The sequence below is a fragment of the Sorex araneus genome, chromosome 10 (assembly GCF_027595985.1).
Source record: "Sorex araneus isolate mSorAra2 chromosome 10, mSorAra2.pri, whole genome shotgun sequence".
Classification (NCBI taxonomy): Eukaryota; Metazoa; Chordata; class Mammalia; order Eulipotyphla; family Soricidae; genus Sorex; species Sorex araneus.
This window is the reverse complement of record NC_073311.1, coordinates 40,497,525-40,520,902: the sequence shown is the minus strand read 5'-3', so window position 1 is coordinate 40,520,902 and position 23,378 is coordinate 40,497,525. Positions and strand designations below refer to the sequence as shown.

Below are 23,378 nucleotides of genomic sequence, written 5' to 3'. Positions count from 1 at the left end.
ATATATATAAATATAGAGATCCAATAATGCCTGTGCTCCTACAGATTCCATTCTCTCATTCTTCTGCATTATCAACGTACTTCTTGAGGGGTTGTTTTTTAGGGGCTACCCAAGCAGAGCTGAGAGCTGAGGCAGGCCGAGGGCTACCCCCAGAAATACTCAGCACAGCTATGCAGGCAGGGCAGTCTATGGTCAGGTTCCGTAGAGGCCACTGGGGTCAGTCCAGTGGTGCTCAGGCACCATCCAGTGCTGTGAATCAAACTCAGGATCTTGCTGTTGAACAGTCTCCTCGTCCCCCTATATTCTTTGAATTTTAAATCCCCCATGTTTAAAAACAAAAAAAAAATGGAAAAAAGCCCACAAGATTCTCCACCCCCAACTTTTCCATCAACTGCCCAGTCCTTCTAATACTCTAGGCAGATAATCCTATGAGGACTGCAATCGACCTGGGTGTAAATTCTAGGGGTTTCATTAGATTAAGCAGAACTGAGTAATGACTACAGAACTAAAGAGACCATTTCTTTCCATGCTATAAACAGTAGAATTTGCAGTTCATTTACAATCTAGATAAAAATATACAAAGATTAAAAAAATATATACAAAGATTATTTTTCTCGAATTCTGACACTATAAACAACCTTTCATTCAAGTCTAAGAATTAAGATGAATCACTGTCCAGCTAATGGCAGAGTGCCGACTGCAAATAACTAGGACATCCTCTCTTCACTCTGACTCTAAAATAGTTCTTCCTGGGGTTGGAGATATAGTACAGTGGATAGAGCACTTGCCTTACATGCAATCGAACTGGGGCAATTGATCCCCAGCATCCCATATTGGCCCCCAAACACTTTGAGGAATGAATCCTGGGTGCAGAGCCAAGAGTAAGACCTGAGCATTGTCTTGGTATGGCCCCAAAAGCAAACACACACACACACACACACACACACACACACACACGAATTCTTTCTGCAGTGGAGTGGCTGCTATGTACACAATAAGCAAACAAAACAAAATAGAAACTGCTGCTCTGACCATAAGCCCAGGGTCAGGATAATACGGGCCCAGCAGCACTCAGAGGGGTCCCCGAATAAGCAGTAGTGCTGCCAGGGTCACTAGCACCCACCCGGATTTCTCCATTGTCATCTCCAGTTGCCAGCAGGGTCGTGTCCACAGAGAAGACAGAGCAGCGCACACAGCCCTTGTGGCCCTTCAGTTCATGAAGCGGGGAAAACAGGTCAAAGCTCCAAATCTGGAAAGCAATTAGGATGGCTTAGAAAGAGGAAATACACTCCTAAAATGTGTAAGTATCTGCCAACCCTGCCTGAAGGTTTGGTTACTCATAAATTTAATCACAAGGAAGGTCTAACAGTCTATACACTTTAATAAGAGGCCCAGAATCCTACTTGCAACCCTATTCATTTTTCTGAGTTTGCCTTTAATTACCCACATTAACTTCAGCTCAAGATCAAAGTCACAGCTTTCTTAACTTTATACTTAAAGAACATAAATTCAATTAAGAGTACTCAGTGACAGAGATTCATGCTCAAGAGAGATCAGAGGCTTCTTCAAAAAACAAAAAAGAGCACTCTGGGTGGAGGCAACCTGAGCGTGAGTCCCAGCTTCACTATTTACTTATTCCCTACAGCCTCGGACAATCTCCATCGTCTCTGGTTCACTAAGTACTGCAGGGAGTGACCCCCAAGCAGTATGGTCTCTGGAGCCTGCTGGGAACAAACCCCAAACAGAGCTGGAAGAAGCCCCAAATATCACCAGGGGTGTCCCAAGTCCCTCTGGTCAGAGGATGTTGACAGTAGTACTTACGGTGGGAAGATTAAATAAAACAAAGAGTGAAATTCCTAGCACAGAGCCTAATATAAAGCCAGTGTTTGTTAAGGGTAAGTCTCTATACTAATCCTACTTACCACCTTCGTAGACAAATGTTCTTTTCTGTCCAATACTCTCCTCTCATGCTTTTTTCATCACCATTTAATAAGCATATACTAAAAAAAAAAAACTACCATGCCCAAGGCTGTTCATGTGGCTCAGTTGCAGAGATTTGCCTGGCATGAGTGAGACTCTGGGTTTGATTTACAGCACTACATTTCAAAAAAATGCAGCTTCCTAAAAACTGCCATGATCTAGGCACTATGAGCTACAAGCTGATGTACACAAAGACACATGAATACAATCCCTGTCCTTAAAAAGCAAAGAAGCACAAATAAAACCCCAGTCCTTGAAATGCATATAGTTAAGTTAGGAATACAGATCTACAAGTGATTAAGTGAAGAGTTAAATGAAGAAAGTGTTCTAATAGGTTATGTCAAGCAACAGTTAACATCATGCACAAGAACAGAGAAGCAAAAGTAACCACATACTGAGAATAGTGGGGCAAAATTCTAAGATTCATCTTTTGGAAAGATGAAAATACAAATGCCATTTGTTGGATAACACTGTTTTGTCCTTGCACTTCCCTCAGGATTCCCACCACAGTGCACCTGAGACACACCCAATTCCATTAGGCACTAACCTATAGTGCTGTTCTCTTTCCTCTATGTCCTTTGCATGGTTTAGCAATGTCCTTTTTGTACAGACACAGGAAGACAGTTGATGCTATGCTTTTGTAACATGGGAGTTAACTGACCCCAATTAATACTTACTCCTGGGCATCCATCATGTTTACTTAAGCCTCAGTTGCCCTTACTTCCTAACACCCCCAAAAGGAGGGTCCCAGGGACAAGAATGGACCCAGGGCAAGCTGTAAGCTACCCTGGCATCAAAAAGGGACAAGCTAAGTGCCGTAAAAGTATAGCATGGTCATGGGACAAACTCTGTTATCACCCCCAAAAAATGTAAATGAATAAGGACCCTGCTGGGGTTAGGAAAGACTAACCTGGCCTGAGAACTGTAGTCTGGGATATATAGCAAGATATCTCCAGGAAGATTCACCCTTTAAACTGAATATATTTCTTACTGTGTTCATACAAAGTGACTAGAAATATCAGTATTCAATATGATTATTAAAAGGATTACTAGCTAAGGAAAGGAGAAAGCAATACATCTTTAGATGGAATCCCGCCCTTGAGTGGATCTCCTAGTAATCTAGACAGCTGACCCCCAGATGAGACTTAGTCCCTGAGTTAATCTCCCTGAAGAACTTCCCCCGAAGTAGGGCTTTACATATGTTTATTGTTATGATAATGTTCAACACCACCTATGTGTACCCCCACCCTTCATGATTTTTATACAACTACTCCATAAGAGAAGTAAGAAGAAATAACTACGCTGTAAGAGAGAAGTAGGGAGAGGAGAAGGAAGAAAAATAAACTGTCCCTGACAACCAACCAGGCTGTGGCCCCTGTTCCTCTGTTCCTCCATTGCCCAATTCCATCGTCTGTCCCTCACTATCAGCCGGCCTGGGGAGGCACTCTCAGGCCACGGAAAATACACACTCTACAAGCCCACGCTTTCTGAACTTACATTGCTAACAAAGATGGAGAGGCAGAAATGGAGTACTCAATAGTCCCCAACCAAGAAACATCATTTCATATAAATGTGATTTCAGAAGCATCCACTTACATCAATCATATAAAAGTTTATCATGATATGCAATTAAATGCAAATCTCCTCAACATTTTTTCTTGTTCATGGAAAGGGTAGAAATTGCATTTGATTAATAATAGACAAAAAGTAGTACGTAAGAGAGAAATCAAAAGTCCTCAGTGTCATTTCATCTATTTGACAATAATTAAATGCCAAGGGCATCCTGCATAGACTCAAAAATATGAGACAGACATCTAAATGCTCAGTATTCTCTTGCAGACATTATTTAGACTCATAATCAATTACAAAGTTTATGCACACACATTTCGAATGACTCACCAACCTTTGCAGTCTTGTCAGTAGAGGTAGATGAAAATTTTGTAGCATCTGGAGAAATATCACAAGAAAGTACTGTATCCTGATGACAAATAAAGTCCTTTTCGATTTTTCCAGTAATAATATCCCATACCTTTAAAGAAAAATTCACAAGTTAACACTTCTAAGAACTTTTTGTATTGCTGAACATAATCAGCTAGGACTCCTGCCCCAGCGCCAGGCTGTCTTCACGGGGCGGGGTGCGGGGAAGCTTCAGATGGGGGCGGGTTAAGTTTCCCTCCCCACCCCAAGTAAAGCCCCACCAGTTGAAAACCTCCAAAACCTACAGAACTCAGCCGCAGCCATGCTCAAGGCCACTCTCCACATGCTCAGACAAGCCTAACTCATGAAGGAACTGACAGAGGAACCCAGGTATGCGGGATCCGTGGCTGATATCTCCAAGCCTGCTCGGATCAGGACTGGGCCTTCTGCACCCAGATCCCCCGTTTTCCAGTAGCTTGGCAGTCACACCCACAAACTGCCCCTGGCGCCATGTACTCTCATCAATGGCCAAGATCCAGAGAGTATAAAACAAAGTTCCTGGAAGAGAGCAATGCAGAATCTTACATGGCAGAGCCTGGCAAGCTACCCGTGGCATATTCGATATGCCAAAAACAGTAACAATAACAGGCCTCATTCCCCTGACCCAGAACACGATAGGGACAAATGGAGACATTACTTGTGCCCACTCGAGCAAATCGATGAGCAACGGGACAACAGTGATACAGTGAATCAGCTAGGTCACAGATCTATAAAACAAGACCTTTTAGGACATTGGCTGTTCTCCTCTTTAAGTGTTCTTTAATACAAATGTTCACAAACGTACAACAGAGGTTAAGTAACAACAGTAAAACGAAAACAAGTATGAGAAAACAGAAATTCTAAAATTCAAGTAAAAAGGTTTTTTTTCCCCCAGCCAAAGCCCCAGCAGCCACACCCATCACCACACAGCTGCCACCATGCCAACGGCCCTATTTCAATGCTTCACAACTCCTCTCTGCAGAGATGTCAAACCAACAAAAATTCCAGGTACACCAGTTTTCAGACTGAAAACTGGGTTCTTCTCAGAGTGGGGGCAGGCAACTTCCCCCTGTGTCCCCCTGCCACTTCCAGAAGCCCTGGCAGCCACACCCACAGCCCACAGCTGCTGCCAGGTAAACTCATCAGCCCCGATCTACAGATCCTGGAGTTCCTGGAGTGACACTTCCGAATTCCACAATTCTGACATCCCAGCAGGAGCACACCAAACTGGATGGGAAAGCAATACAGAAGCCAACTAAGCTCATTAAACAAAAACAGTAACATAGAATGCTCAACTATCAAAGTGCAGCCTAGTAGACCCTCAGACAAGGACTTAACGACTCCATCACGAGATGTGACAATTTTCACAAATTTTCTTTTACTGAAGTATTTTTTGATAATTCCATTAGCCATTTCGTTGTAACAAGAAATAGAAAATAAATTATTTTGTGCCTGCTAAGGGGGCTGGCTTGGGGAGGAAGGAGGTGGGAAACTGGTGGAAGGAAGGTTACACTGGTGGTAGAATTGCTGTTGGAACACTGAATGCCCGCAACAACTGTGTTAGGAACAAGTCTGCAAGCCAAAAAGTTTTCTATAAGTAAAAAGGCAAGTAGTTGGTAGGAGGGATACGGGGGATGTTAGTGGTGGGAAAGCTACACTGGTGGAGGGATAGGTGTTGGATCATTGTATGACTGAAATCCAATCATGAAGTCTTTGTAACTGTATCTCAGTGATTCAATAAAAGAAAATTAAGTAGTTATGTAACATCTATCTGCTTTGGACTGTCACAATATAATAACTGCAATGTTAGATTTTTTTTTTCAAAGAAGGCTGCATTATAAATTACCTTCACTGTTCCATCAAATGACCAAGAAAGAAGTCTTGAATTTTTCAGGAGCCTAAAATCTTTCACCGTTTCTTGATGTGCTTGCAGAGAGATATATTCCTCTGATTGCCAATTCCAGACCTGAATATCAAAGAAATAAGTTTGTTAATAATCTCCCCCATAAACCGTACACCATACCCCCATATACCACTGAAAGAGTGGAAGAATTCACTTGTCTAAAAGTCTTTTGTGGGGGGATGAAGGAGGGAGTTGGACATACCTGGAAGTACTCAAGGACTCTGTGCTCAGGAGTGACCCCTGGCAATACTCGCCAAGCAGTATGTAAGACCAAACGAGGGCTGGCCACATACAATGCCAACCTTGGCCCCTGTATTATCTCTCCAGGCCCTAAAAGTCTTTGTTTTGTTATTGTTTCTTTTGGGGGCCAAACCCAGTGTACACAGGGCTTATTTCTGGCGCTCACTCCTGGAGGAACTCTGGAGCATACGTGATGCTGAAGACTGAACCCAAGTCAAGAGTGTGTGAGGCAAGCACTTATCCACTGTACTATCTCTCCAGTCCCTAAAAGTTTTTTATCTCCATGACTTTTCAGCAAACAAAACAAGAGTGATAAGAAGAAAAAAAATGATGTCACCATTTTACAGGGAGTGGGGGAAAGCTGGTTAGCTACCTTCATTAGGGGCGAAAGAAAATATACTTCCTCCTAAAATACATGGATTTTTGTTGTTGTTTTTTGTTGCTTGGAGAATAGTTAATTATAACCGAATATAGGAAAAAGCCACAATATGACAAGAACTCACCATCTGATGAAAATTTTAGAGACATTTACCCCAATTACATATTCACAGATTCCTAAGTGTCAGAAGCCAGGCAAGTCTGCAAGTTTCAACTCCACAGAAGCTACAGAATCTATTCTACCTATACCTAGAAAGGTCAGTTGACCAAAGTTTCAAATCAAGCCCTGAAATTTCCAAGCTTAAGAGACCTTAGGTATCTATTAATGCCAACTTCAAAATGACAAAAGAAAGTATAAGAAATTATTTTTCGAGGCCAACAAGATAGTACAGTGGGTAAGACACACAACCGACCAGGGTTCCATCCCCCACCTCCCAAAATGTCCCCTGAGCACTACCAGGAATGATCCAGGAGTAAGCAGAACCAGGAGTAAGCCCTGAGCACCGCTTAGTAGGACCCAAAAACCATTTTTTTTAATTTTAAAAATAAATTATTTTTCAAATGGGTCTAAGAAGTCAGGTACACAAAACAATGATCTTAATATGAATAACAGGCAAAAATAAGTCATACTATTGATCTGAGGGTCTGTCTTTATTCCAATAGCATGCTGTTTTAATTACTACTGCTTTGTAATGCAGTCTGAAGTTGGGGAAGGTGATGCCTCCCATCTTCTTTACCCCAAGGATTGCTTTAGCTATTAGTGGAGGTTTACTGTTCCATATGAATTTCAGGAGTGTCTGATCAATTTCTTTGAAAAATGGCATGGGTATCTTTATAGGGACTGCGCTGAATCTGTATAATGTTTTGGGGAATATTACCATATCTAAGGCATTTAAGTGAACAAAATATAAAATTCATTTTTATGTCATGTCTGTATAAAGAACATCTCTTAATGGCCAAATCAAAACTACTGGATTTAGAGCCTTATCATTCTTTCCATCAAATTAACATATGTTTGGGCAGAAGAAATAGTACAGCAGTTAAAAAGGTTTGCCTTGCACAAGGACAACCTGGATTTGATCCCTCGCACCACCTGAGGTCCTCCCCTTAGCCTGTCAGTAATGATCCATGAGTGCAGAGCCAAGAGTAAACTTGAGCACCATCAGGGGTGCCCCCAAACAAAACAAAAACAAAAAAAGTTCACAAATGGTTATTTAGTACCTATATGTGAGGCAAATATCAATAATATAAAAAATATCAAGTATTTAATATAAAGAAACCTGAGAGTCTAGTTAAAAAGAACAAGAGATTAAAAAGTCAGAGAGAAGTACTGGAGAGTTAAGATGCTTGCCTTGCACACAGGTGACTTGTATTTGATACCTGACACCACATAGGGCCCTCTGAGCACTGCCAGGAATAATCCCTAAGCAGCGAAAAATAAGCCCTGAGCACCATCAGGTGTGCACTGCCAGCAACAACAACAACAAAAATAATGATGATGATAAGAAGGCAAGAAGCGGGGAGAGGAAGGAGAGGAAGGAGAGGAGGCAGAGGAAGGAGAGGAGGGAGAAAAGGAGGGAAGGGAGGAAGGGAGGAAGGAAGGAAGGAAGGAAGGAAGGAAGGAAGGAAGGAAGGAAGGAAGGAAGGAAGGAAGGAAGGAAGGAAGGAGGGAGGGAGGGAGGGAGGGAGGGAGGGAGGGAGGGAGGAAGGAAGGAAGGAAGGAAGGAAGGAAGGAAGGAAGGAAGGAAGGAAGGAAGGAAGGAAGGAAGGAAGGAGGGAGGGAGGGAGGGAGGGAGGGAGGGAGGGAGGAAGGAAGGAAGGAAGGAAGAAGGGAGGGAGGGAGGGAGGGAGGGAGGGAGGGAGGAAGGGAGGGAGGGAGGGAAGGAGGAAGCAAAGTTCTGTGCAATTCAAAAAAGCTATTCTATAGGAAAGACTCACAGAAGACAGTGCATGTAAAGCAGGCCTTGGGAATGGGTTGAAAGTACAATTCCCAAAACGATGGCATTTCCAATGAAGAGAATAAATGCTTGAGTTCAAGCACAGAAATTAAAAAAATAAAATGGGAAGATTTTAGGAACCTGCTCTTAGTTCAATCTGGCATATGGGGATGCAGAAATAATAGTAAAGGGAAAAAAAGGGCCCGGAAGATATTCAGATAAACAGCCCAGAGGACCTGATGAAGCTAGATTTCTGAGCTGCAGATAACCAGGCAGGCTGCAATAGAATTATCTTCTATTTTTGATACCAGGAACAAGAAAATAAAAGAATCAGCTATTCACAGATAAGCTCATTAGTAATATTCTGGGTCTAGTTTTTTACCGGTGAGAGTTATAAAGGGAAAAGGTCTTGAAAGCTTTTCTTACTAGGCTCAGACAAAACTATAAAGAAATTATATCTTTTTCCCTTCCTTTGCTCCTTCATCCCCTACATTTAGCAGATGCCCTCCCCGCTGAGTGCTGCCTCTTAGATCTCTCCATCTTTCCCAGCTCAGAATGCTGATTAACAGGAGCAGGATTTCAGGGCACCTTGTATAAAAGCTAATAGGCAGAGAAGAGTGACAGCAGATTTACTACAGGGACAGGGGCAAAGGTACAATTAGGAACAGACCACTAAGGCTATGGAACTTCTCCTGGGGAAACTGGGTGAAGTGGAGAGCTGGAGTTGAACCTAATATCTGACATTCTTGGCTCCTATGATCCAACAGAAGAGAGATGAACCCCTGACACCTCTGCAATGAATTCCAGAAGAAAAAGAGCACAGGCAAGTGAAGGAAATAGCAGAGACAAGAAACAATCGTTGATAATCGCTATGGCAAACTCACTTCCCTTGAATCCAAAAGTAGTGACAGCAGTGTGACCACCTCCCACCACACAAGTGAAGTATTTCCAAACATCGTGCCAGCAGCAGTTACTGGAGAGGCAAGTAAAAGTTTGGGGAGTTGACTGGGGTCAGACTCTCTAGAAGGCCACCTTTGACACTTAACTGCTGTCAATATGATAGATGCTACACTGAAACCTGCCCCTCCATATTATTGGACACTGGGTATGAGTCCCAAATGAAAGCTTCACCACCCCCTCCCCAGGAAAATATTCAGCTAGCTCCAGGAGAAACAATTATCCAGACAGGTGGGATAATAATGAAGAAACAGGGGAATACACATCAACTCACAGATCAAAACAAAATTCTGCAGAAAATTCTTAGTGTAACAGAAGGAAACTACCTAAAGAAGATTTCAAACCAACAGTCATAATGGTACTCACTGAAATGACATCAAGAGAACAGAATTTCAACAAGAATAGAGAAAATATTAGAAAGGTCCAAATAGAAATCATAGCACTAAAGAACCCCGATGAAATTCCATTAGCATTATTCAAGGAATAGAGAAAACATTACTAAGATCTGTATAGAATCACAAAGGAGTCCAAATAATCAAAACAATCTATGAAAATGAAAGAAGAGTGGTGGTATCACATTCCCTAACTTCAAAGTATACAACAAAGCTATAAAAATTAAAGTAGTATGGTTTGGGAACCCACAGATCAATGAACTAGAATTGAAAGTCTGGTGGGGTGACAGATACCATTGAGACAGACACTGCTGTTAATTTATAACAAAATCAGCAAAAGCATACAGGAGTAAAAAATACTCTTTAACAATTGGTGCTGAAAAAATGAATAGCACTTATGAAAGAATAAAACTATATTGACTACCTTATATCTAAGCAAAAATCACCTTGAAATTGACTCAAAAGTTAAAATGTTATACCTGAAACCATAAGACAGAAGAAAACACAGGTGAAATAGTCTACAATATTGGCATCAGTAATGTCCTTGGAGACTCATTATTAATTAAAAAATTATTAATAATAAATTACTGGAACTTCATCTATCAAAAAAGCTTTTGAACAGTCAATGAAACTACCAGCAAAATGTAAAGTAACACTACTTAGTTAGAGAAAATACCTGCATATCATACATCTGACAAGGTAATGCTGAAGGTAATATAAAGAACTCATAAAACTCAACAACAAAAATAACATGGGCAGAAAACATGGGCAGAAGAACTAAACAGACACTTTTCCAAAGAAGACAGAGATGGCCAATGAAAAAATATGCCAATAGGCACATAGAAATATAAGGCTCATTATCATCAGGGAAAGAAAAATAAAGGAATGAGAGTGACCTAAATTACATACACCAGAAAACACCAGTGTCGGCGAGGATGTGGATAAAAGGAAATCCTTATTTCACTGCCATCAAAAATGTAAATTGGTCCAGCTTCTTCAAAAATAAGTATGAATGTTTCCCAAGATGCTAAGATGCTCAAATAATTTCTGGTACCACAACAAATGTGAACTTTAGTGCACTGCAGCCAGAATTTGCAATCACAGTAGTACCACAACCAACTGTGCAACAATACCCCCAGCTCCACTGAAAAATAAAATTACAGGAACAACAACAAAAAAAAAGGGATGGGAAGGAGGAAAAACTGCTATAGAACCTCCTACATCTGCAAGAATCAATAAATTATTTTACTCTAACTAGATAAATACACTACTACTTGGACTCTATTTATCCCTAAATAAAGGGTCAAAAGTTACCAAGACAGCCCTCATTCTTCATAGCTTTCAATGCTACAATTAAGAATTTTAATTTTTCGGGGCTGGAGAGATAGCACAGCGGGTAGGGCGTTTGCCTTGCACGCGGCCGACCCGGGTTCAAATCCCAGCATCCCATATGGTCCCCTGAGCACGGCCAGGGGTAATTCCTGAGTGCAGAGCCAGGAGTAACCCCTGTGCATCGCCAGGTGTGACACAAAAAAGCAAAAAAAAAAAAGAATTTTAATTTTTCTAATTTTGGCAGTAATTTAGTTCAGCTTAACAAAGGTCTACTGAGGGGGCTGGAGTGATAGTACAGCAGGCAGGGCATTTGCCTTGCAAAAGCCAACCTAGGTTTGATCTCTGGCATCCCATATAGCTCCCCAGGTACCACCAGGAATAATTCCTGAGTACAAAGCCAGGAGTAACCCCTGAGCTTGGCAGGATGTACCCTCCCTCCCCCCAAAAAATCACTACTACATTCCAGGGCTAGGGATATAGATGATTAGAAGGAACCTCCAAAATGAGGTTCTATCAAAATGAGGTCCCTTCTGTGTGATAGTATAGTTGTTTTAATTAGATTGTGGTAATTATTTCACAGTGTGTATGTTCATCGAATCATTACATTGTATATTTTAAATACAAATAAAATTTTGTCAATAAAGCTGGAGGGAAAACAAACCTATTATTTATTAAAATAGTAAAAAACTAAAACATGGGCTAGAGTTTTTGTCTTTCATGCGGCCGACCTGGGCTCAATACCTGGGATCTGTTCATATGATCCCCTGAGCAACATCAGAAGTAATTCCTGAGCACAGAGTCAGGAGTAACCCTTGAGCATCACCAGGTGTGACAAAAAAAAAAAAACTGAACTAAAACAATAACCCAACAAATCACTTCTTAAAAATACCTACAAAGGCTTTTGTAATATGAATGTATACTCTTCAAAACACTAGGAATTACAAAGTATTCTGGGTAGAGCTGAAAAAGAAGACAGCACAACTCATATTTCTAAAAATAATTTAATTCCAATTCTAAAAATATTTTTAGAAATTATTTCTCCCTCTGGCTGAGAATATTTGATCCTCAAGTGGATTATAAAACCAATGAATTTAGCTTTTTACCAAAAAAGCTACAAATATACAGTGTCTCGGCAGAATTTCTTCAGGTGTATTTTAGTTTTATCCATTTCAAAGCCATCTGGAGTGAAAGGAAGGTGAATATTACGCCAAGTTTCATGGTTAATACACTTGTCTTATGGGAACCTGTAATGAGCAAGTTTCCGTACTAAAGCCAAATTTCATTCCAATCACAGAACTCTCAAAGACATAACAAAGATATTTTCCCAAAATACTTTTTAATTGGCATAATTAAATATTGCTACCATGAGAAATTTTATTACTTATATATGTTTATATTCAAATACATACTTAATAAAAGAATGTATCAAGAGAAGTTACTAGGTGACAGCATAGGAAAAAATCTAAACTTCCCTCTCTTATGAACACATCTCATCTGCCACAGGAAACAATCAACAAGGAAATAGGCATGCATCCTGGACAACTAGAGCTCCTGCAATAGACCAGAGCAGGTGGAAACCACAGAGAGAAGTTTTCACCAGGAAGACACTCCACCAGGGACACCGAGACTCACAGCAGAAAGAGATTCCAAAGACCAGAACTTTTCTGGGGTAACTGACGAAGAGTTTTGCCTTGTATCAGGGACCCCAACCTCTGATTCTATGTAGCACAGACAAATCCCTAGAGCCCCTGAGTATTGACGACTGATGTAAAAATCAATAAATAAAAATACCCACTGGAATCAAATAACGACAGAGTAGAGAAAACCTGCACGCTCCTCACCCTAAAATGCACTATAGTAACAAGGTGCTGAGAGGCATCTAAGTCATAGAGGAAGGAAACCTGGCTTCGGTTTCCTTTGTTTGGGGCCACACCCGGTGGTGCTCAGGGTAGTACTCAGAAACCACACGAAATGCAAGGTATCAAACCAGGGCTGGCTGTATGCCTCCACTTACCACTTTATAGCCTCTGCCTGAGAAGCCAGGAGCTCTTGTGGTGATCTTAAGATTAGAAACACTGACAGGTCCTATCTCAGCAACTTCATGCTAATCCCAGTGCCAATGGGCACATGTGGAAGTCCTCTCCCAGTTCACCACACTGTAAGTAAGCCCCACTGAAATGCCTGGCTGCACAGCTAGAGCTGCACTCCTAGATACCACACAGCATCAACCGTGTAAGGCCATTCCGAACAGACCAGAAGGGTAGTAGAGTCAACTAATACACAGGACAGAGAATCAGACAAACTGTGGTACAGGAGAAACGTGCCAAACAAGAAAGCAAAGCAAATGCCTAGAGAAAGACCTTAAAAGAAAAAAAGATAAGCAAATTACCTGAAGAGGAGCTAAACAAAATAGTTATAAAAATGCTCACCAAATTAATGGTTGGAATCAACCACAAGTGTGTGTGGGGCAGAGGGTAAGTAAGACAGAGAAGGGACCAAAATAACAAAAATAGCTGGAAATAATCACACTGAACAAGAACTGACTGTTAAAAGTAGGTAAATAGACATACACAATAACCTTTTAGTATCTGTACTGCAAACCACAATGCCCAAAAGGAGATAGAGACAGAGAGAGAAACAGAGAGAGAGAGAGAGAGAGAGAGAGAGAGAGAAGAAAAATGTCTGCCATAGAGATTGGGATGGGGAGGTGATAGGAAGGAAACTGGGAACACTGATGCTGGGATATGTACAATGGTGGACGGATGGGTGTCGGAACACTGTATGAATGAAACCTAATCGTGAACAGATTTGTAAGGGTCTGTTTCACAGTGATTCGATAATAAAATCTTGGAAAAAAAATGCTCACCAAAGGCAAGAAATGTGGCTCAGCAGTTGTACCTGACTTACATGTGTGAGGCCCTGGATCCAATCCCTACCACAAATGCATACATACATGTACACACACCCCACCAACACAATCCCCACCATTCACATATACACACCACATATGCAACACACACACACACACACACACACACCACTCACATACATACCACTCACATACACACCACTCACATACACAATCTCAGATGAGTGAAAATTTCAGAAAGATCAAAAAATTTCTAGAACTAGAAAATTTCAGAAAGATTCAAACAGAAGTTACAGACTGAGAAAACAATATTAAAACTGAGAAATACAACAGAAGGAACAAATTGAATAAAACAGAAGAACAAATAAGTGAGCTAGAAGATGAAGTAATAAGAGAGTTAGGGCAGTAGCTCAAGGTCAAAGCATGTGCCTCACAGATGTGAGGCTCTAGGTCTGATAAGGAACAGAAACTCAGCCAGACCAATTACCAAAATGAAAAAGAAATTCAAATAGTAAAGAATTAGGGTGGGAGGGGGTGGGGAGGAATACTGGGGGCATTGGTAGTGGAAAATGTACACTAGTGGAGGGATGGGTGTTCTATCATTATATGACTAAAACTCAAACATGAAAGTTTTGTAACTATAGCTCACGGTGATTTAATTTAAAAATAACAACAACTGGGGCTGGAGTGATAGCATAGCGGGTAGGGCGTTTGCCTTGCACGCGGCCGACCGGGTTCGAATCCCAGCATCCCATATGGTCCCCTGAGCACCACCAGGAGTAACTCCTGAGTGCAGAGCCAGGAGTAACCCCTGTGCATCGCCAGGTGTGACCCAAAAAAAAAAAAAAAAAACCAAAAAAACAACAACAACAAAAAAAAACCTAAAAATAACAACAACAAATAAATAAAAAATTTTAAAGATTACATTAAATTTTACATTTAGCCAAAAGAAAATAAAATAAAGAATACCTTAAGGATCCCCTGTGACAAAATCAAGAATATTTGCATTACTGGAGTCCCAGGAAAAGTAAAGTCCATAAAAATTACTCAAGATCAGAGAAATAATTACAGAAATTAGTTAAGGTGTTTGCTTTACATGCAATTAATCCTGGTTCAATCCTCAGTACTAAATATGGTCCCCACAGCACCACTAATAGTGATCCCTGAGCCCAGAACTGGAATAGCTACTGGGAATGCCCAATAGCTGGATATTGCCCAAAAAATTTATTTAAGGAAATAATGGTCTAAAACTTTTCTAATTTGGAAATAAATCTCCAGATACAGGAAACCTAGAGTCCCAAATGAGAGGAACCCAAAAAAAAACCCATACCAAGATAGATTAATAATAAAAAAGCAAAATTTAAGAAAAGATGATTTTAAAAACAGAAAAAGTGGAAGAACCAGGAATAGCATTGTGATGTGGATGCATAAAAGCATGTATCCAAAAAAAAAATTTTTTTAAGTTCTTCCAAAGATACCAGGGAGAGGTTTTTTTTTTTGTTTAATTAATCTTAGTACTATTTAAGGTTTTAAAGTATGTATACTGAAACACTGATAAGAATAAACTTTAGAGCCCAGGGAGATGCCTCAAAAGACTGGAGTACATATTTTGTATGTGAGGGCCCCAGGTGTAATCCCCAGCACTGCATGCTCCTAGAGCACTGCTGGGAGTGACCTGCCAAGCACCAAACAGGGAGCAGTCCTTGAACACCACCAGCTGTGGCTCAGAAATAAAACAAAACAAAAAAAATGCTTAAAAACACATAGTAGTCTGCTTCCAGATATCTCTCAAATTGCTGAAGCACATGCTTTGTATGTGGGAGTCCCAAATTGGATACCCAATAACACATGGCCCCTCACACCACTGGGAGGGACCCCTGAGCAACAGGCTAAGAGCAGCAACTGAGCACTGCCAAGTGTGGCCCAAAAAAACCAAAAGGAAAATTTAGCAAATATAGTTTTTTGTAAAGTATATTTATTGATACAAATTCAAACACCAACCAAAGCAGGCAGAAGAATGCAAATGAATTACTGATTAGCAAAAATAAACATTCCAGTAGAGGTTTTAATTCAAATCGCCTTACCTACAGAAAAATTATTAAACATGAACGGGCTTTAAATATGAATGGGCTTTATCCAAGTCCAGGCACAAATCTGCATGAATGTCCAAAATAGTACGACCTTCAGAAGTGCTTAAAATGCATTCCATATCTGAACCAGAACCCAGTGTTCTTTAGTTAGTTAACACTGCTTATACTTGGAGTTCATCCCACTCACCTGAATTTTAGAATCATCAGAGCTTGAAATCACAGTCTTTGCATCAGCTGTGAATTGGATGTGCCGTACAATATTCTTGTGACCAATTCTAGATTGGAAGATTTTGTTGTTTAGGAGCTCTAAAACCTTCAAAATAGAAACACATACACACACAAACACAACACAGACACACACACAGAGTTATCAGAAAAATTCAGCAACACCCAGCATTATACCTCAAAGTGTTACGTTACAAGGAGAATACAAAAAGCATAGAATTTCCTTCTCAAAGGCTTTCAGTTTATCTAAAGACAAATTAATTAATTAATTATATAAATACACATACGCACATCTATAGGCTTGCCCAACACACACATACACACATTTCCTAAAATAAAACATGCACTGGAATGACCAGATGGCAGGAGAAATCAGTCCTGAGTAGACAACTACAAAATCATCAAACAAGTGGCAGTTGGGACTCAGCCTCCACAATGAAAATGACATTTAAGAACGATGAGAGAAAAACAAAACAAAAAATTCCCAGCTGAGAGACAAGCACTTTATAAATAACAGATGGACAAAATAAAGAATAATGAAGAAATCAAGCAAAGGAAAACAAGGTCTGAACAGGCCTGAGGTGCAGAGGGGCAAAACACTGCAGGGGCTTAAAGAGCTGGTGATTAATATCCAAATGTAGAGATACAGGGACGAGAGTGAGAGTATATCGGATAAGGTGCTTTCCTTACACACAGCTGACCTGTGTTCAATCCCAGCACCCCATGTGGTTCCCCAAAGCCTTGCCATGAGTGATCCCTGAGTGCAGAGTCAGAGTATGCCCTGAGCACCACCAGGCATGGCTCAAAAACAAACAAAAAAGTAGAGGCTCAAGTACCACATCACCATACCAAAAGCACTTGTGACACTGAGTATTCCCAGACTCAGGATCACCAGGAGTGGCCACCTCTAGGGTAACCAGCTCTTCTGGCGAGCTCCCCCACCAAAATAAACTTTTGTAATGTATTTCATTTGCAGGTAAGTCAGTTTTGATTATAAAATGGCAGTAGGGGTTGTTTGTTTTATCCTCCTTCGATAAGTTATTTCAAGTGGTTAACAGGCAATACTTCAAACATCACAAATATAATTTTCCACATCATTTTCCAGGGTTAATCAAACAGGTAAGCATGCAGCAGTCCTGTACTGGTATTTCTAATACGCTCATCAATACCAAAAGGGAAACAACTGAGGCCTGTGGATGACTGAGATTCTTATTTTTAAATAAAAGCAAGGTGGTGGGTATCTTTACATAATTAACTAAATTGTTAATAGAATTGAATATATTCGAAAGAGGAAAAACAATGAAAGTATAGGACAAAATATGTGAAACAATAATAGGGGCAATCTAAAAATTATATACCAACAAAATTAGATTTCTTTTTTCTCTTTCTCATATTTTCACAAGTTCAAAATGATATTCACAGCATCTTCTAAAAGTGCTTGAGTCAAAAACTGCATTTAAGCTTTGGAATATGTCCACATAGACAGGAAGCTGACCCCAATAGTAGTTAGGGCAGATACCCAAGATAGAATTAGATTTTTTTTTTAGTCTTATGAACAAAATGCGCACAGATGATCTATTTAGTACATAAGTCTGCACTGTCAGGCATAAAACTAACCTACATAAATAACTAAACTGCACAGAACTAAAAAGTAGATGTGAATTACCTTAATGGCTCCATCTTCATCTCCAAATGCGACGTACTGAAGATGTGGACTCAAGCAACAGCAACTAACTTGAGCTTCAGTGAGATCATCAATTTGACCTGTTTTTCCATTAATAAGCTGATGAAAAATAAGACATAGTTATTTGATTGTACAGCAGTTTCTGTTCTTTTCAATAGTGACTTCAATTGAAAAAATAAAATAAAACGTAGAAAATAACCAACAAGAGCTCCCAGGGGAACAACAAAGCCCTCTCCTAGTCTCAGAGCTGCATTTAGCACTTCATGCTTCCTTTTCATTTCATTTTTTTGTCGTTCAAATACACTTTCATAAAATAAAATGAGCTTTAAAAGGTTTCCAAAGCTGTGCTGCACCTACCATCTAGGACATATCAGTTGGATTTGTGATCCCATGGCGAGCTCTACGCCCTGTTTTCCATTTCCTCACCAAGCCCATTTTAATAGGGCTATCACTCTTAAAAGTACATTTTTCTGATATTTTTCAGAAGGGCTAGTGAAATGGAACTGAGATAGACCTTACATAAAAAGATAAATTCAAATTAAAGTGCACTTATATTCTGCAAATCACTACAGATAAAAGCAAATTAAGATTCTTTCCATCTCTTCTGGAAAAAAGGAAGGGGCACTGGAAAAGGATTCATAAGTATAATTGGAATGGCTGAATTCATAATACTTAAAAATTTTCCAAATTTCATAATCTTTACAAAGCTAATGATTTTTTAGTCCTGCTAATAGTGATAACTTATCACTCAAAACATGTGATTTGTGATTGTGCCTCAGAAAATCAAGTACCTTGGAATCAGCTTAACTGATTAACTAATTAAAGAGGCAAGATACAGGAAACTGCAAAACACTACCTAAGGAAATATAAGAGGACATGAGGAAATGGAGACACATACCCTGCTCATGGGTTGGGAGGATTAACACTATTAAATTAGCAATACTCTGCATAGCATTGTATAGATTTAATGTAGTACCTTTAAGGATACCAAGGACATTTTTCAAAAAAATAGATCAAACACTCCTGAAATTCATATGGAATAATAAGCCCTCTGAATAGCTAAAGCAATTCTTAGGAAAAACAAGATGGGAGGCATCACCTTCCCCAACTTCAAACTGTACTATAAAGTGGTAGTAATTAAAACAGCATGGTATTGGAATAAAGACAGAGTCTCAGATCAAAAAAATAGACTGGAATGTCCTGAGACAGACCCTCATGTATAAGATCAGCTAAAGGAACAAAACATATGATGTAGAGCAAGGAAAGCCTCTTAAAGTGGTGCCGAGAAAACTGGTCAGTTACATTTATTAAAATTAACTCAGACCTCTTTCTAATGCCATGCATGAAAGTCAAATCAAAATGGACTAAAAACGTTGATATCAGACCTGAATCCCTAAAGTACAGAGGAAAATGTGGACAGAATTCTCCATGATACTGAAACTAAAGGCATCTTAAAGGATGAAACACCACTGACCAAGGAGGTGGAAGCAAAGATAAATACATGGAAAAGCTAAAGTCTCTGCATCTCAAAGGAAACAATGACTGGAATACAAAGAGAGCCCATGAAATGGGAGAAATTATTTACCCAACACTCATCTGATTAGGGGTTAATATTGAAAATAAATAAGACACTGGTAGAATTTTACAAGAAAAAATCCAACCCCATCAAAAAATGGGAAAAAGCAATGAACAGAAATTTTCTCAAATACAAATGGCCAAAAGGCACATGAAAAAAATGCTCTCACTAATCATAAGGTAGATGCAAATCAAAACAACAGCAATATCATCTCACGCCATGGAAACTGGCACACATTAAAAGAATAAGAACAGCTAGTGCTGGTATTGATGCATGGAGAAAGGGACTCTCATTCACTGTGGGTAGGAATGTCAAACTGGTAAATAATTTTTTGGTAAACAATATGGGAAGTCCTCAAAAAACTAGAAACTGAAGCTTCCATGTTATCAGTCATACTGCTACTAGGAGTGTACCTGGGGGCCCCAAAACACAATGCAGAATACCCATCTGCACTAGTAAATTCATTGCAGCACTATTCACATTATCCAGAATCTGTAAACAACCCAAGTGCCAGAGAAAAGAGGAGTGGATAAAGAAACTGGTACAGCTACATAGTGGAATACTATGCAGCTGTTTGGAAAAAAATGAAGTCATAAAATTTGCTTGCACATGGATGGACATGGAAAGTATTATGCTGAGGAAAATGAGCCAGAGGGAAGGTCAGACAGAATGATTGCACTCATTTGCAAGAATATATATAGATATATATAGTGCATATATGCATATGTATATATATATATATATATATATATATAGAGAGAGAGAGAGAGAGAACGCGAATAATACACAAGGACAACAGAAATGAGGACCAGAAGGACTGAGCCATAATAGGAAGCTTGCCCGAGTGTGGTGGGGAGGAAGCAAGAAGTGCAGTTAGGACAGAGAAAGAACCACTATGACAATGACAGTTGGAAATGATCACTCTGGACAAGAACTGGGTACTAAAAGGAAGTAAAGTGATGTGCATGATAAGCCCTCAGTAAAAGTGTTGCAAACCACAGTGCCTTAGATGAAAAAAAGGTGAGGGGAGAGAGATGTTTGCCATACAGGTAGTCTAGGGGGCACTGTGAATACTAGTGACAGCAAATGTACACTCATAAGGGAATTGGGCATCAGAACATTGTACAACTGAACTTCAATCATGAACAACTTTGTATATCGCATGGTGATTCAAAATTTTTTAATATTTGAAACAAATTTTCAATTAAAAATCTTGAGAAAAATAAATCATATAACTTGAAAAATATTTCTCAAACTTAAATTAATAGTAAGGTATAATTAATAGTAAGGTATCTCTCTTAAAGAAATGGAAACATCCTCTGTTCACGGATCAGAAGGATCAATACTGTCAAAATGACAATCCTTCCTACCCAAAGCAATACAGATTCAATGCAGTTACTATAAAAAAATATACCCATGACATCCAACAATTCCACTTATTGGAATATACCCCCAAGAGACCAAAAACACAATGTAGAAAAATATATTTGCACTTCTATGCTCACTGTAGCACAATTCACACTAACCAAAATCTGGAAGCAATCCAAATGTGCAAGAATAGATGACTAGATAAAGACTATACACGTACACAAGGGAATACTAGTCAGCAATAAGAAAAGATGAAGCCATGCAATTTGCTGCTATGATGGTGGATCTGGAGAGTATCGTGCTGAGTGAGAGGAAGAGAGAGACTGACACAGAATGATCTCTCTCATATGCATGCGATAAAAAAAGACCATCTCATATGTGGGATACGAAGAAATATGGAGAACAAATGTCCAAAGACAACAGAAATGAAGATCATAAGAACTGGGGGGAGAGGGGGGAGGTAAGGCATTTATTTGCCTTGCACGCAGCCAACCTGGGTTCAATCCCTGGCATCCCAAATGGTCCCCCGAGCACCTCCAGGAATGATTCCTGAGTGCAGAGCCAGGAGTAACCCCTGAACATTGCTGGGTGTGGCCCCAAAACAAAAACAAACAAATAAACAAAAGAATATAAGAGCTGGTCTTCAGTAGGAAGCTTTCCACTTAGGGGGCACAGGACAAGGAAAAGAACACTATGACATGGGCAGTGGGAAGTAGTTACCCTAGAAGAATGGGTGGTGAAAGGTGGAAAAAGTGTTAACATAAAACCCTATCAGTAACTGCAACATAAACCACAGCATCTCAGATTTATTATTAAAGTGCCTGTCATAGAGGCAGGCTGGGGAATGGGAGGGAAATTGGGGACACTGATGGAGAGCAGTGGGCACTGGTGAAGGGACTGATGTTGCAACATCTTATGACTAAAACCCAAATATGAGTAACTTTAAAACTCATGGCTAAAGCTTTTTTTTTTAAAAAAAAGAGAGTTCCCATGACATTTTTAAAGACACAGACCAAATGGTACTGAAATGTATATGGACTAATAAAACTCCCCAAAGAGTTTTATTAATCCTAGAGGGAAAAAAAGGATAGGGTCTTTTCTTTCCCCAACATTAACTTACACTGTAAAGCTATAGTAATCAAGACATCAAGACAGTGTGGTACTGTAAAGACAGACTCTTAGATAAATGGAATAGAATTGAGATTCCAAAGACAAATCCTCAAGTATATACAGACAGCTAATCTTTGACAAAGAAGCAGAGTATGAAGTGGAGCAAGGAAAGCCTATTGAACAAATGGTGTAGAGAAGAGTGGCTAGCCATCTGTTCAAACCTGAACTCAGACACTTTTCTCTCACCATGCACAAAAGCCAACTTAAAATGGATTAAAGACCTCAATATCAGACCTGAATCATATATTCTATTGAAAAAAAAGGTACCTTTTCCAGAAAGGTAGAACTCTTCATAAAACTGAATTTAGAGGTATCTTCAATCATTCAATCCCACTGGCTAAGCAAACAGAAGCAAAGTCAAATAAATGGGACTACATCAAACTAAGATTTTCTGTAGTAGAAAACATTGTTTTCTGTAAAGGAAAACAATGACCACAATAAAAAAATATACCCACAGGGGGCTGGAGTGATAGTAGAGTGGGTAGGGTATTTACCTTGCACGGGTCCGACCTGGGTTCAGTTCCCAGCATTCCATATGGTCCCCAGAATACCACCGGAGTAATTTCTTAGTGCAAAGACAGGAGTAACCCCTGTGCATCGCCAGGTGTGACCCCAAAAGCAAAAAATAAATAAATAAACCCACAAACTGGGACAAAATATTTGCCAACCACTCATCTAATAAAGGGTTAATATCAAAGATATATAAAATTTTTTAAACTGAATTAAAAAAGAACCATCAAACCATAAAAAAGTGGGGAGACCAAATAAACAGAAACTTCTCCAAAGAACACATACAGCTGGCCAAGAGGTATATAAGAGAAGGTGTTGCATGTCATCAGGGAAATGCAAATTAAAGCAATAATGAGATATGAATTCCCACCAGTGAGACTGGCACACATAGTAATAAAAACAACTACTATTGGTATAGATGTGGGGGAATGCTGACCGGTTCAATTTCTTTGGAACACAATATGGACAATTCAATAAACCAAGAATTGAGTTTCCATATAACCCAGCAATTCCATTTCTTGGTCCCCAAGGTTACAAAAACTCAAATCAGAAAAGGCATTTGCGCCCCTGCATTCACTGCAGCATTATTCACTAATCTGGAAGCAACCCAAGTGTCCAAGAACACATAATTGGATTAACTATGGTACATATACACAATGGAACATTAACTATAAGACAAGATAAAAATCATGCCGCATGGATGAAACTGGAGCGTACCATGCTGAGTGAAAGGGACAGAAATAGAAGTGTGTCTCTCATGTGTGGCATATAAAGACATACAGTAAAGAAAATAAGAATTTCCCAAAGACAA

General features: G+C 39.7%; 1 protein-coding gene across 1 annotated transcript in view; it reads right to left on the bottom strand.

Annotated features, from left to right (window-relative positions):
* The window catches only part of APAF1 (apoptotic peptidase activating factor 1), a 100,863-nt gene that overhangs the window by 11,197 nt on the left and 66,288 nt on the right, over positions 1 to 23,378 (bottom strand). Inside the window, exons 21-25 of the mRNA XM_055118259.1 lie at positions 17,926 to 18,042; positions 16,222 to 16,347; positions 5,783 to 5,902; positions 3,884 to 4,009; positions 1,124 to 1,249 (exon numbers count right to left, since the gene is read on the bottom strand). Coding sequence (XP_054974234.1) covers positions 1,124 to 1,249; positions 3,884 to 4,009; positions 5,783 to 5,902; positions 16,222 to 16,347; positions 17,926 to 18,042 — 615 coding nt within the window. The remainder of the gene's footprint in view (positions 1 to 1,123; positions 1,250 to 3,883; positions 4,010 to 5,782; positions 5,903 to 16,221; positions 16,348 to 17,925; positions 18,043 to 23,378) is intronic.